Below are 16,271 nucleotides of genomic sequence, written 5' to 3'. Positions count from 1 at the left end.
TTTTACACGTAATTTAAAAAGTCATTGCTTTGTTTTGTAGTTGTTTTTTTTACACTTAAAAGTAGACAGTCTATACTCAAGCGTCCATAACCGCGGGAAGCAAGGCTACAGCGACCTCTGGTGGCCCAACTCACTCATATACATCTTGTATGAAAATATCACACTGAAATTGGCGTATAGAAAAAATATAATCCTTTGTATAAGCTGCACCAATAATTTTTCTTTCATTTTATTGAGATAAAGCAAAAGTGATATTGCCAAAGTGAAACTTATTATTTATATAGGAATTATTAAAAATGAATTAAAAAAATATGTTTGATAAATTCAGATAACACAATTATAGGGAAGCAACTTGTTAAACAACCGAAATAAATGATTGTATACTGTGTAAATTATTTTAAATAAATAAAATATTACTATAATTATTATGTTTGGACTAGAAAATCTAGTCCTGAATTAAATTTCTACATCAAAGAATTTTACAAATTTAATGCTGGAATAAATATTTTTTAAATTTACAATTCAATAGAATGAAGAAAAAATGCATCTCTAAATAAATTTAATATTATATTTGCATTAAAAGAGTTACATTTTAAGTGATTAAAATAACAAATATCTTTGGAATAAATAAAAATTCACAATAGAGAACTACTTTTTTTGGCTCATTTATGTCAAGTTTAAAACAAAATTAGACTTTTACGATAGGGTCAACATCGCAGTGATGTTCTATTACATATGTTAATAAACTTGCATCATAGAGTCAGAAAAATAATTTACGTTGTAGCTGAAAAACACTTCAAGTCAAGTGAGGTGAAGTTTTCATTCTATACCATGTGTTTTTCTCGTATGTGGACAACATTGTGATCCAAAATCATTTGGACCATTTGTTCAAGAAGTAGTTTTGGCTTTAAAGTTGTTGAATGTTCCTCCTTGATCTGTGATAGTCATTTAACTGATACATATATATATATATGACACAAGCTTCTCTTTTTTCATGTGCTTTTTGGTTGCCTCAGAGAAGCTTGTTTTCTTTTAGAATGTATTGGTTAAAGTTATTTTCATTTTTACTTAACATTTGGACACAGAATTAATAATATTAGCTTTTATTTTTATTAGTCATCATTCTGATGATTCAACATCTCTACCATTAAAACCCACACACTGATGCACCCAGTCAAATCATTATTTTTATTGGACATGAGTGCGGTGTGTGTGATAATAATCTTCAGGAATAAGTATAATCTAGGCAACCAACGTTACTTAATATGATATTATTACATTATAGTTCACAGTGGCTATAACTGTAGGAGGATTCAAGTTTTATGGGATGATGTGTAGATAAATATGATCAAAAAAACATTTTAAGACGTTTAAATCAAATCGTAATTTTGTTCTCACCAGGTATAATTCAAAATATATGATGACAGTATAAACTATTACCATTAATGTATTATGGTGATCACATAAAATACATTACTGGTGTGAAATGAATTGTTCTCTTGTTCAATTCAAGGAATGTATAGTTTACATATATCATTTTGTTATTTGTGACTGAGGTTTATTGAAGCTTTAATTTGATGATACTAAATCAGGGTATTTTGTACTAAGACAACTCGAAAACAAAAATGATTTTTTTTAATAGTTCAACAGACTGAATACATTTATTAAAGTTATGTTAATACCATGATCTTCTGCTGACTCATTTTATTTTGGTTAGTTACTTTCTGTTTCCCTCCTGTTTTGTGTTTTATGGCAGTTGACCAGGGAGGTTCCTGACTGTGTTCCTCGTCCTCTGGAGACGCAATCGTAACAGCCCTACTTATACGCTGTTCTTTCTGCAGACCAGCGTCAGCTCATGATTCGATAAACCTGGTAACTCCCTGACACTCTCTTGTACTTCCTGTTTGTTGGACCACCCTCTGTTCGTGGACTTTGTCATTATTGGCATTTTGTTATTTAATATTCCACCTTTTTTAATTACTTTATTTTCTTTTGTCTTTTCCCTCATTGGATCTTGAGTCTCGTTTCCACTCTGTCTAGAATTCCCCTGTTTGTGTTTTTCGATAAAAACTGATTAATGTAGAGATTTGACGTTGAAGACTTGCCGCCATCTTGTGGATAAATGTAGCACTGCTTTTTTTGTTTCGTTTTGTACTAAATAATCAAGTTTTTGCAAATCTTGGAAATAAAATAGAAAACTTTTGAAACACAGTTTAGCAGGAGCAGCTGTTACGGATAATAATAATAATAAAAAAATTACATATACTACTCTGCACACACACTGATCAATCATAATATTATGAAAACCATATATTGAGGCTGGTATCAGGTGTTGGACTTTTCTCAATGATAGCTTGATATGGAAATTGTTCTACAGAACTGGTTATATAAGAATACATTTAAAAAATAGTGGTGAACAGCGCTACTTCCTCACAGCATGTTCTCATGCAGGAAAGATTGCAGATGGTGGCCACAAACTCATGTCAGATATTCTTGGAGGTGATTATGAATCGACTCGGAAGAAAACTCTAGATATAAAGTAAACATATTCACCCTATGAACCCTCATTCATAGTCAAATAAACAGGCTCCACTAGTCTTATATCTCCATCTAACCTCTTCAGTTTCTGTTTCTCCACCAGTTGGCGCTCACGTTTCTTCTGACCAAACCGACGCCACCTTCCCGCGGCTATGCGTTCACTTCACACACACAACGTTTCAACGTCACTTTAAGTCGCGCTGCTGGGACTCGACTGGTTGGCTTTTGTCCTCTCCAAAGTGTTGAGCGTGCCAGACAGGAAGGTCTTCTGCCTGTCCAGGCTGGAGCTGCTCCGCGTCAGGCTGCCCGGCTGGTTGTTCCGACTCCGTTCCAAACTGGTGGAAGTACGGGACTGGACAGTTCGCTCGTCCACCAGAGAGGTCGCCGAGCGCACCTGGTTGGGTCGCCCTCTGTCCAAACTGTTCACTGTGTTCAAGCGGCTACTCCTTCCTCGCTCCAGAGTCTCAGGTTGGTTGACCCTCGCCGCCTGCTGATTGTTCAGGGTTTGGCTCTTCCGGTCTCCGTCCGGGAAACTTGGCTGATTGCTCCTGTCGGTGCTGATAGTCTGTACTCGATCCATACTGTTGTCCCTGCGAACATGTCCACTCCTCTCTCTCTCCAGGCTGCTCTGGATCTCGGCTCTTCTCGCAAGGGCCTCCCTCAGTTGGGCTCGGAAGATCTCGATCCTCCCCTGCAGTTCCTGGAGCTCCCCCTCCCAGAGACTGGTCTGGGCGCCACGGTTCCCTAGAGGCGAGAGCACCAAACCCGTCGAGGCCAGCGAGGAGACGGGGCCGCCGTTGGCGTGGAGGCACATCTGCGTAGGGGAGCCGAAACCACCGAGGGTGCCCAACCCTAACCCGCCGAGACCCAGGCCGGGGCGGCCGACCATCCCCGGCCGACCCCGCACGGAGGCGGTGTGCGTGCGCAGGCGGTAGCTGTGAAGCGTCTCCAGGTCAAAGTGCACGCGCTTCTCCTTGGGCTCGTGCGACGGCGAGGAGTTCGCCGTGTCTCCGGCGGAGGTGGAAGCAGGAAGTGACGTGGGAGGGGAGGGCGGCGACGCTTGGTGCTGTTTGCGGTGTAGAGTGCAGTTCTCCGAGATGCACGAGGACACACTGGAGAAAAGAATGGGGGGGAAGTATTAAAAATATTAAGGAAACATACATTTTTAATTTTAATCTTTTATTTAATGAAGTTGCTGAATTGGCTCATTTTGAGACTCGTCTTTTTTATGAATTAATATTTGGAGTGTAAAATCACAATGACACTAAAAATAAGGGAAGAAAATCTTTAATATTAAATCAGTCGCACATTTAATTTAATTGAAAAAGAGAGAAAGAGATTCCCTTCACAAAAAAATTGTACAATATATGAGAATGAGTTTCCGTTTCCAATTTGAACATGAACGTCATCGATAGTTTGAATCAAATGCATTTTAAATGGTTAAATTGTGTTTCATTTGACCACTAGAGGGTAGTCTTTGCTAACATTTCTGTCGCCGAGCTACAACCAGAAATTGTGTGAATGAATGGTTAGTATTCTTTAAAAAAAAAAAAAAAACATTTCTATGCTGAATATCTGGTAATGCTTTAGATAAGGGAACACAAATTGGACAGTAATAAATGAACTACTTTCTTATTTTCAGTAAAAAACAACAGTATTTCTATCTTAACTGTTATTTTGTAACTATGCAATACATTTGATGAAAAAAGGCAAGAGTAAAAGAAAAGTTTGGTTCTTGAGAAGTGTAGCTTAATATTTATAATCATAATAATAACCTTGCTACACATTTGTCTGCCCATTTTTTGACAAAACATAATTTGGATTCCTTAAAGCTATGGAGCCCCTTAAGGGACATATATAAAAATAAAAATAAAAATTGGCATGCAGACCAGAAAGCTTTGTGTGCGCTAGCAAAAATTGCATATTTTCACAGAAATTGTTTGCATTTCCACAGTAACAGATTTAATGTGCACTGAGGTCTTTTCCCTCTGGGTTTAGCTCTATGAATCACAGCAGGAGATGTCAGGCCAGATGTATATGTTGTTCTCGATGAAGTGAATACATGATCCAAACCTGTGTAACCCCTGTGCTGAAACAAGCCTTTTACATTCCTCTAGAGACCCCCAGTCGTACTGAGACAACCATGAAGCAAAGCTGCAGGTTCCCTTATAGTAAATGGCAGTGGTGGCCAGCAAGAGATTCTCTGCCCAACACTTCTCAGAAAAGTTAACGTATGTTGAAAGTTATGCCATATTGTGGCATTGTGTGCATTAAAGTTCAACTAACGTGTTGATTTAAGTGTGTCTTAAATAGATCTTGGACCTCTATTGTACTCATGAGTATGTGTCTGTTTGTACAAAACTCTTTTAATTGAAATATTCAGATTAAAAAATGTTTTTAAGTCACGCCCACTGAAAACGCTGCATCTCATTTACCATAACAACTTAAACTCTGCTGTGATTGGTCAAGCATCAATGTTTGTCACCGTGTGTCATCTATCCCGGAAATCTCCACCTCCAAAGGGACTTAATGTATAAACAAAGCGTGTGATTACAGTTGGCTGGAGGAGAAGTGAAGACCATTACTAGATCATAATGGACTCCGCTCTTGTAACCTCTTGTTCGCCGAGATTTCAGTGGACAACTTATAAAGTTATAACCTCAAAAACTGAGTTCATTTAGGTTGGACTAAGTATGACGTCAATGCTGGCCTAGGTCTGAAATGCCACTGGTGAATGGAATAGACAATATACTTTGGCGTTAATGCCGAAAACTTTAACGTGCGAACGTTTCTAGTGCAAAAAGTTTCTTTATTGAATTTTTTAATGTGTCCCTTTGTTCCCATAAAACTGTTACTATATTGACTATAACTATTATAAATGCAACATGTTGGTGATATTTTCCTTCCTGAAGACACATTCAACTTTTTCCTGCTTTGCATTTCTGCAGAGTAGTTGGAAATAAAACATGTATTGGAAATAAGCCACTAGTTTCTGGAAGGCGTCTACTGAGGGTTATCGCTGACAGTCTCCTCTGTCCATTTTCTTAATAAACAACAAAGTTAAAGTGACGCTTGAGGTGCAACAATGCTGTGAATCAATAATCCTCAACAGCCGCCAGTTACTCACTTAGTAGCTAGCAGGGAGAGGACGCCAGCAACAAGGTAGAAAGATTAAATTACCAGATATGCAATTGCTCTGGACTTCAATTATAATAAACTATAGCTGTTCATTTGCAGCCAAGATTTGACTTTCGGATCATTCACATGATTAAAATGAGAGTGCTGATCCTCTGCCAGTGAAGTACAGAAACCTTATTTCTTTTACTGGCTAATTCGAGCTTCAATATAATATGATTTGTATATGGAAGTAGTCTTTAGCCAGATTCTAATGCACAATCTTATCTGGATGATATTTTGCTCAAATGAAACTCACAGATAAAACACCCGAGTTGAGTCCAACATAAAGTAGTCGGCACATCTGTGACTCGGCAATAAAAACGCCTCAGCATAATTAGTTTTGGGCTAAATCTGCTGATTCTGAGGAGCATATTGATGACTTCAACTGCTCTGTTCTGCCGGTGACATTTAAGTCAATGAAGCACAAAGGTCAAGTTAGGGTCTATTACTTTTGGTCCAGGCCTGTCAGCTCTCTCCCGACGTCCTCGTAGGTGGTGTGCAGGGCCCGGTGGATTTTCTGAGGAGAAGCGAAAGCACAGGAGAGCCATTAGATTGATAATCGGCTGTGGATCAGATCATGAATTTAAATACGAGAGAGCTCTCTTGTGTAGTTGTGTCTCTTGTGTGAGCACCGCAATCCTTGTGAGCACTTGAATCAAAAAATGGTAATTCACCGAGATGCTTTCTTCTCTGATTGGAATGCCGGAATGTACTTTAAAAAAAAAAGAAAAAAAGTATAATCCTGAAGCTTTCATTTAATGCTAATTCCATGTATCAGCGTCTAAAGGGTGTTTGAAGGAACGTCTTCTATCAAGTGCAGGAGGTTGTGAAGAACTAATGTTGACACAGCTTTCTTCAACATGTGAGAGGAGATGCAACGACATACACTGCGCTCTGATCTCCAAGTTTCATTCATATACACCCCCTGCCCCCACCCCCGGTGTAATCCAGGAATTACACAAATCAAGTCAACAACACTTGATTTAAGTGTCTCTTAAATTGTTCGAGGACCTCTATTATACTCATCAGTATGTTCTTTTTTGCACAAAACTCTCATTTAATAAAGATATTTACATTAGAAAATACGCTTAAGCCCCGCCCACTTAAAATGCGTTGTTTCGGCTGAGAAGAAATCTCGTCCAAGCAACCACGCCCACTCTGCTCTGATTGGTCACAAAAACACGAGTTGCATTCAAGGACTCGCGTAAGTTTCAAAATTCACCCCTGAAACTCCCGTTTTGTACATTATAAACAAATAATAAAAATAAGGTTTGCGGCTTAATGTACACATTAAAAAAACACCTAAAGGCAGAAGTAACTCTCACCATGTTTACAGAAATATTTATTTTGTTTCACGATTAACATGTAGGTACTTAACTGATTGGACTGCTAGGGAAGGACACCTCCACCAGAGTGATGTCAGAATGTTTAATTTAAACCATAATCTCGTTTGGTGAGATTTCAGACGGACAAAGTTTATTATGTAATAACTTCAAAATGGAGCAACGTCATGATGAATGACCTACTGCATTTTGAAGAGGACAACCTCAACATTTACAACATGTGAGTCAGGAGAGTTGGCTTTTCACATAAGGTGCCCTTCAAATGCTTGTATATCCAAATTAAATCGATACTAGGGTGACCATACTTCCTCTTTTACCCTTATGTCCTTTTTCAAGGCTGTCTTTCTCAGAATCTCCAAGATTCCTGGTCAAGTGCGTCTTTGGGAATTCATAGTATAGGTTAAATAGCACGTTAAAAAACATTGAGAAAAGGCCTTTAAAAAACCAGAAGGTCAAATTTAGAGTAGACTCATTTGTTTTAGGAAAAAAACATTAAAATAAGTTCAAATGTTTATACAAAGATAAACAACATATTTCAAGTTGTGCTTTGTTTGCCTGGGGAGCTGCTCAATTCCTGAGTGATGAAGAACCCTTTGGCAAAAAAAAGGTTATTTTTCTTGGAGAGGCAATCCGTGGTATAAGTCTGAATACGACTTGTTAATAGTTCGACTCTATCATGATCGGCGGGTTGTCCTCGACCGCAATGACAAGGAGGAAGAGGTGCCAGAGAAGAAACTCAATAAGTTCCCTGTTTGTTTGCACTGGCAGCTGATTTCATGGGTGGGACTTTGCTGCCTGTTTATGAGCCTGACTCGTACTTCACAAAGAGTCTCAAGGGATAAGATTAGACCAGGGAAAATAATCAGATTAGAAACCTGAAAAATATGAAAGGCGTGTCAATAAAGTGTCAATAAAGATGTGAAGTTTGAATTACTTTCCAATACAACCTTTCAATGACATGCACACTACTAACAATAACACTAAATAATTTGGATTGGCTAAGGCGTTTGCTGTTGATATCCCAGACAAGGTGCTGAAGTTGGTACTCTCACACAAAGGGGAGTCCGGTGTTGGACCTTTAAATCAGGCTGCTCTAGTGCAACGGTCTCAGGTAGACTTGAACAGCGCGAGGAGGAACGGCTGACGACTGCTCTTTATGCAGTCAATCATGGAGGATCTTCCGCTCTGAAATCAATTCCGTGCACAAGGAGATACGTTTTAAAGAATCAATCATGTTGTCAGTCCTAGCAACGGTTTGGACTGGGAATTTGTAGCCCGTTCGGAAACACAACACAGATACTTGTGATCGTATCTAAATACCTTTTGATGGTGGTCAGTTGAATGATAACAGACATAGATATAATGTCACGATCCACTTTTTTGTTTTATTTTGTCAACGTACTTCCTGCTTCGCCATTTTCTTTGGCAGTTGAAGGGCGCGGTTCCTGACAGTGGTTGGCAGAGTCGCACAGTGATCTTGAATCAGCCCTGACAGATTTAAGGGGCTGATCTCCAGCCAGCAGGTGTCAGCTCGTTTCCAGTCCCACCTGGTAATTTTTTGACTCCACTCAGTTCTACCTGGTTGCTGTTCCATCTTTGTTCCTCGGACGTTGTTGTTCCTGACTTTTTCTAGTCAGCGTTTTTTGTTAGTCGGTTTTTAGTGAGTGTTTGATTTGACTTTTATTCTTTCCCCCTTAGTGGTTTGTGTGTCTTGCTGCCCTGTCGGAATGTACAACATTGTTTTCCTTGGACTCTGGACTTGATTGTTTTTTTTTTTGTAAATCACTGTTTTGGACCTTGTTGCCATCCTGTGGACATTTTTTTGGCCTTGTGTTTATTAAATTGTGATTTCTTTTTTTTTCTCACTTTTATTTTCACTTTGAGAACATCTGGCTTCCGATTAATAACTTGAGGGTTTTGTGCACTGCTGTTTGAGAGAGTGGGTCGATGCTGCCCTCTGAGGCAGCGAGTTCGCTGGGCGGTATGACAAAACTTTCATATCACGTTTTTTTTTAAAATCATATCTGTTTCACAGTATTTGACGGTAATCTAAAACTCCTGGTACTCCAAAACGCCTAAGGTGATGAAGCAAATTGGTACTTGTGCCACCGCCGTCTACCACTTTTGCTCCACAGCATTTTCAAAACCTAGTTGTGTAGTCCGTTTAAACTGAAGAACTTCCACACCATGGACGTGGCTCCTCTTTTGTTATTAGTTCCTCTGAAGGAACAACGTGGGCTTCGCTTTGAGTGCGCTCGCCGGCAGCCATTCTGGCCTCAATTTTTTCCTGTGTTGTTGGTGTGCATCAGTGAAATGGGTCCCCCACTGAAACAAATGTTTTGGACGTTGTTCGGGCTATTCGCCGGTATAGTGGGGTATTAAAAATTAATATCATGAAAAAAATAAACGAGTTCGGTATACCACACAGGCCTGGCAGCCAAGCCTTGAAGGGTTTGGAGGGGATGGCATTATTTTATAGAACCGGGGCTACTTCCAGTGAACCTGTGTTCAACTCTGTTATAGAAATATGTTATCAAGAGAACTAACCTGACTGGTGTGCATCCAGTACTGCAGAGAGTGTCTGCGACGTAGACGGGGGATGATGAGGTGATAGAAGGTGTGTTCGCCAGCCAAGGTGAGCAACGCTCCACCCACTCCCATACACAGTAGCACAAAGAGGCCGGAGAAATGCTGGATTCCCATCTGTAACGTCTTGAAAGAAATATACATACACATAGACATGATTACAACAATTATAACTCATTTGAAATAAAATAAATGTCAAGGTTTTGAATACCGTATTTTTCGAACTATAAGGCACACTTAAAAGCCTTTATTTCCTCAAAAAACGACATTGTGCCTTATAAGCCAGCGCACCTTATATACGAACATTACCTGGTCGGTGACTTTACAAACACTGTCATGCACCGACAGAGCCGACACACCGTAGGCAGGATTACATCATTGCGTCGTCACGGGGTGGGATATACAACCCACGTCACATCATGGTGGATGTCTTTTGAGTGATATTACTGCCACCGTATTGAGCGAGTGTGCCTTGGTTGTTGTATACTCAAAATCACTCTGCTGCGCGCCTAATCAGTCATACACGAGCGTTCAACATGTCATATACGTGCACTCTAACTGTCATATGCACGCTCAACTTCACTGCTGCTGGCTTAACATTTGTCTGCTCACAACACCAGTCTCTCACGCTGCTGCTTGGGTTTGAAGTCGTCAGAACACTAAATAAAGTTTGACTTTATCGGACTGTTGTGGATGCATAACGCAACCCCAGTCAAACGTTTGACTGTATCTATATTATTCTATGCGCATTATAATTTGTTGCGCCCTATTTATGAAAACAGTTTTAAATAGGCCATTCGTGCGCTTTATAATCCGGTGCGCCTAATAGTGCAGAAAATATGGTACTAGTATTTGCTCAGAGTGAGGTTGTGATCATCTTGTTCCCTACTATTCACTTGTATTGGAGTTTAATTCGCTGTTACTTTCCCCTCTTGCCTCGTGAATCCATATTTTTTTTTATTTTGTCCACTGATTCCGGCGGTTCAGTGTTGACCCTTTTTTTCAGTATTTTGGATATTTTCAGGAAACTTCGCACTCATATGCGTCAGCAAAACCCTTAATGTCCAACAGGTGCTTTTTCTGTCTTCCCAAAACGATATGAGATTGTGATTAATCCCTGATTTTTGGGTTTTCAAACTGGCTTTTTTTTAGTGACCTCTCTGATGTCTTTGATGTTCATACCCTTCTTGAAACTCTCATTTAAAATTTTAATGAGGGGCCAGAGACTGTTTTTCCTCTCATTTTTCATTGCAAGTTTCAAAATGATGCAGAATTATTTCTGAACTCGGTCGGCAGGAAAATTAACAGAAACAAGTATCTTTTGAAATATTCCCTGCAGATTGAATTGTAGATCACATCGCAACATCTGTATCTCCCACGGCACGCTGTTGTTTACTGAGCTTTTGATGAATGATGTTCCTTGAACACACTTTTTTGTTGAGAAAAATAACTTGCAGATGATTTTATGTGTCATGTTATGAATGTGTATTACATTTTTGGTTTTGATACATAATAATTGGTGTTTCAAATATAACTGGAAATATGTTTATCTGATACAATAATTAGTTAAATCAACTTTATTTTTCTGGTTTAGATTCGATTACTTTTAAAGCCAACATCCCTTATTGTTATCATTGTTTGGAATATATATTACAATGATTCCTTGTGTAGACATCTGAGCTTTCCCCCAGAAATAGTGTCTCATGAGGGGTTTAGAAGTTCATTGCTTCTAGTGACGTAGCCATGTAGGGAAAAGGCAAAAGATGCTTTACATAATTTGGTTATCTGAGCTATTGGCATTCGGCTGTTGTTCATCTAATTTGCTGAGAATGAGCAGCAACGAATTCTTAAGGCAACATGACAGGAAAAATGAGCTAGACAGCCGCTAAGGCCTAATGAGAGCGAGTGAGCGAACCAGCATTAAAGAGAGAAAATGTGTGTGTCCTGAATCTCTTGTGATGAGTTCACTGGCCACGCTGAGGATGGAGATATCTAATCTAGCTTCCTCGGTCCGGCTCATTCCTGTCAATTAGCCCCATGCTGACTCGACAATTCCATCACAAACTGACACTGACCTCCTTAAGCTCTGAATCCAGGGGCTGCAGTGGCACCAGCGCCTATTTTGCTGGAAAGCAAAAACCCCCAAAACCTTCTTTCCCTTCCCCCCTCTCTCTCTAGTTTTCAAATAGTGAAAGCAAAATAAGTTTCCCTGCGCAGGGTGAAGTGAAGGTTTTCACCTCATTGGAGAAAGCAATGACTGTGTAATTGTGTTTGTTGCCATAATATGATTCAACTTTGAAGTGGGATTTAAAAGGATGGCTGAGGGGAATTGCACGGCTTCTCTATTCCCAAACAAGAGATACAGATGCAGACACTGTGCATCGTCGAGGGATTTGGGCCTTTTTTTTTTTCAGAGCTGAAAGGAACAAGTTTACTCCTGCAGCACACGTAATTCTGGAGGATTGACTCCTCACACATTTTGTGTTGGCTGATGTTTATACGACAGTTGGGTTTTGTCCATGTTAATGTGTAAAAGCCTGAGGTGGGAGGCCGTCTGGGAAGGTTGACACTCAATTCGCTCCCATTTCGTGAAAAGTGCAACAGCATAGAAACATTGGTTCATCTTACTATATATACAATATACTAACAAGACCAGATAGTACCAAGAGCAGACACTTTCAGGACTGGACAGTGTTAAGACAAAGACACTACCAGGACTAGAGAGTGTTGAGACCAAAACACTATCAAGACCCACATTGTGGAGACCAAGACACCCTCAAGATCAGAGCGTACCCAGACCAAGACATTTCTAACACTGGAGAGTGTTCAGGTCATGATGCTACAAGAGCCAGATAGTACAAAGACTAGACACTTTTAACCCTTGTGTTATGTCTGGGTCAAGGTGACCCAAAGGCCTGAAAACAAATGTGTTTGTGGTATCCCTGGTGTTACCTCCGGGGCCAACATGCATGACTGCCCTGGCTTCCATAAATACATACGCAGTGGCTGAGGTCGTTTTAAACAAAAAGCAGCACAAGGGATACTACAAACACATTTGTTTTCAGATAAAACCATGAGATAACACAAGGGTTAAGACCTGAAAATTGACCAAGAAACCAGAAAGTCTGGAGCATTTCCAGACCACGAAACTACCAAGAACAGAGAACGTTTAGACCAAAATAATACCAAAACCTGAGCTTATCCAGACCAAGACATGCCAAAGACCAGAGAGTGTCGAGACCAAGATATTTCCAAGACCAGATAGTTCAGAGATGAGAAAGTTCAAGACCTGACAGTGTCAAGACTAAGACACTTCAAAGACTGGAGCTTGTTGAGACCAAGAACCCACCGAGACTGTAGAGTTTTGAGACCAAGACACTACCAAGACCAAAGTGTCGAAATGGAAACAAAAGCAGCACCTGAACACTAAGAAGACCAGAGTGTATCCAGACAAAGGCATTTAAAAGACTGGGGAGTGTTTAGACCAAGACAATACCTGTCACATCTAACATATATTTATGTTTAATAAGGAAGTTGTAGAATTTGCTGCTTAACTCATATAAATCAAACTTGGAAGTCATTTGAATTATCATCTTTGTTGACCTAAAATAATGGATTTTAGCAAACAAACTCATACACTCACCTCAGTAACTGCAAAGACCCGCTTCCCACACGGCACCACCTTGTACCACTTGTCATGCAGCATGTCCATGAAGCCATCCGACTTGTAACGACTCACAAACTCGGAGACGTTGCGGGTTAAAGGCGAACCCTGCGGCACGCCAATGCCATAGCCTGGAAGGAGAGAGAACACAGATGTAACGGCACTCAATGAATACCAGAACAGAGTTGCCTGACGACGAGGCAGATGTGGCAATTCCAGAGGAAAACCCTGTTAGTCTTTTGTAGCTTGGAAAAGGGCAAATGCCCCCCGGAAGAGATTTATGAGATCCTAAATCTGCTGGGAGAACCAGAATAAAGTTACTTATTTGTTGTGGGCCATTATATTATTTTGGCTCCTCTTGAGTCCCTAAAGCTGTTGTGTAACAAGTGTACACAATAGACTGTTCCCCTGTGTCACTGTCGCAGATGCAGCTGCTAAATGCTTTACTAGTGCAAACAGAACAAACAAAAAATACTTGGTGAAAATGTGTGCCATACAGATGCATCTGCATATGATTAGAGAATAAGTATCTTCTTTTCCTCTTTGTGTCACAATGTTAATCATTCGCCAATAAGTAACGTCACCCTGCATTTATAAGTCATGTAAAATGATATATTCACAATTTAAAGGAGGGCAAACTGGACACAAATTTTGTTCTCGGCTGTAACATTCATCAAGCTAACGGCCTTTGTGGTCACTCTAGCGATATTGGGGTCACGTCTCCTTGGATATAGGAGGAGTTCGGCTGCAGCCGTTGAAGGGCCCCCACAACTGATTTTGTGGCAGATTATATCAAGGAGCAGGGACAAAAGTGGTCAAGGACAACAGACTCAGCCTCAAAATGTATTAAAGCATTCACTCAACACAAGGTCCTGGAGACTCTTCAGACGAAAGTCCAGACAAGTGTTGTTGATGCATGGTGTCGTTTTTTTGAAAGTAATACAGTGTGTCGCCATGATCGGGGTCCAGAACAGGACACTGACCCCGTCTGCTCCGGATGGCGAAATGTCTTGCTGCATCGCAGCCTACTCCCATCGGTGTGTCATTGTAAATTGGTGAATGAGGGACTAAGTTTTTGACTTTTGATTTATATCTGCTTGTTATAATAATAATAATAATAATAATAATACAATAATAACGATTTAATAAACTGAAAAATTGGCCATTAGGGTACTCTCTGTCTAAGTACAAGCAATTTATCTTGAAAATGCTATTCCAGTTTTCTTACTGCAGTTAAAGATTGCACATCAGTCGATATGTCACATGGTAGTTGATGAAAACTTAAATTTGATTGTCGGCTGCAGTTTCTTAAATTTAAAGGTTTAAGTCATTATGAATTTAAACTTCACTCATTTTCTACTCACCCTCATCTCGACTAAGGGTTGGGATTATTTCAGAGTAATCTGTTCCTTCTTAGAGTCACAGACAAAAATGTACATCCATTTGAATGAACTGACGGTCATTGTTTTTTATCTTCATCCAAAATGACACTGCAGTGGTGCTTGTCTTTAACGTCCATCTTGTATTGAAGCCTCAACATGAAGAATTGTTCAGAAAAAAATAAAGAAACATTAATTTGAGATTTTTGTGTAGCAGATGTCGAAATAATAGAGATTTAAACTGGAAGTACTTGGAGAAAAATGACTGACAGCTCAATTTCCTTTCTAAAAAGACAATTAGATCAGATTGTTCGGTTTCACTTTTTGAAAAAGGAAATTTTCTGGCCATGTCTAAATAATTAAAAAATAGTCCCAAAATTCAAGCTGAAAACTGAAACATTTGCAACTAACATTGACTGATACCTGTGGCAGATCCCTCTTATTCTCGCCATTATTTATCGCCAGCAATAAATCAATTGTATGGAAATGCTGTTTGGGAAGGGCATACGCTCCATGATTCAGTCATGATTTCAACACGTACTGCTCTATAATGTAATTCATCGGGTGTTGACTCTTAATATTTACAACCCTCATTCTTCTCCACATGCTGTCATCTTCTGGGTTTCTGCTCCTTTCCATTTCACATTTATTCCTGCTATCGGAGAGGCTTCTTCCGAAAATATTTCCTGGGAAATGAAGAGAAATGACAGCATCCTCCTATCAATCTGTTGTCTATTTAATGCCACAGCTAATAGCACATCCTCTGAATAAAACATCACAGACCGTCAGTATTAGTGTTAAATGTACTTTCTCCTTCCAGTGGTAAGACAGGACAATAGCTGAATCTTAGTCACTGTCAACTTAACAACAGTATTCATGCGGTGGAACCATCAGGGGGATCGGCTTCACATGAGTGTCGCTCCTAACCTGATACTCCTGATCGCATGCTGGCCACGTACCACTTTCACTGTGGCTGGTTTTGTTGTTGTTGATGGTGCTCCTCAGTAATTACTCTTGGAGTGTTTCTTTTTTATTGTTTCCTGAGAGAACCTATAATTATATTTGATTTGAGGCGATGAGACGAAATATCCAGCGATATGCACTGATAACTTCCAGTTACTTTCCCAACTAAGTGCAGGAGCCAAAAACGTGGGAGGTCTTGCATTCGTATTACTATTATAGATCGTGACTTATTAACGATAAATGGAAGAAAATCAAACAGCATTTTAACACCAAATCATTATTTTTATGTGTGAAAAGTTTTCTATAAAGAAACGGAATATATATTAATATATAAATATATATATTCTATTGGTTTTTGATGTCTTAAAGGTGTTGTTTTGAAAAAAAGATCTGTGACTCTTGACACCTAAAGACTGTTGTTTCAGTCAAGTTGACTCAAAAGAATAAACCTCTAAACTAGTAGAACATGTTTTTATATGAAGCATGGACCATGAATATAATGCCCACATTTAACCTGTCCACGCTCTAGTCGATGTTTGTATGTTTCTTGTTTTCATAGCAATAATACCAAATCACTATTGTAAATGTCAATAAAACACTTTAATAGAAATTGTTTATTCT

The 16,271-nt window shown here is 39.5% G+C and overlaps 1 protein-coding gene across 1 annotated transcript in view; it reads right to left on the bottom strand.

Moving 5' to 3' along the window:
• Positions 1-732: 732 nt before the first annotated feature.
• The window catches only part of LOC148060840 (glutamate receptor ionotropic, NMDA 3B-like), a 165,780-nt gene continuing 150,241 nt past the window's right edge, over positions 733-16,271 (bottom strand). The window contains exons 9-12 of the mRNA XM_087779978.1: positions 13,288-13,439; positions 9,606-9,770; positions 6,165-6,232; positions 733-3,650 (exon numbers count right to left, since the gene is read on the bottom strand). Of these exons, the coding sequence (XP_087636104.1) occupies positions 2,729-3,650; positions 6,165-6,232; positions 9,606-9,770; positions 13,288-13,439 (1,307 nt within the window). The 3' untranslated portion in view covers positions 733-2,728. The remainder of the gene's footprint in view (positions 3,651-6,164; positions 6,233-9,605; positions 9,771-13,287; positions 13,440-16,271) is intronic.

This window comes from Callionymus lyra, chromosome 18 (genome assembly GCF_982586985.1).
Source record: "Callionymus lyra chromosome 18, fCalLyr1.hap1.1, whole genome shotgun sequence".
In the NCBI taxonomy this organism is placed as follows: domain Eukaryota; kingdom Metazoa; phylum Chordata; class Actinopteri; order Syngnathiformes; family Callionymidae; genus Callionymus; species Callionymus lyra.
Note: the sequence above shows the minus strand (reverse complement) of the source record. Positions and strands in the feature narration are given on the sequence as shown.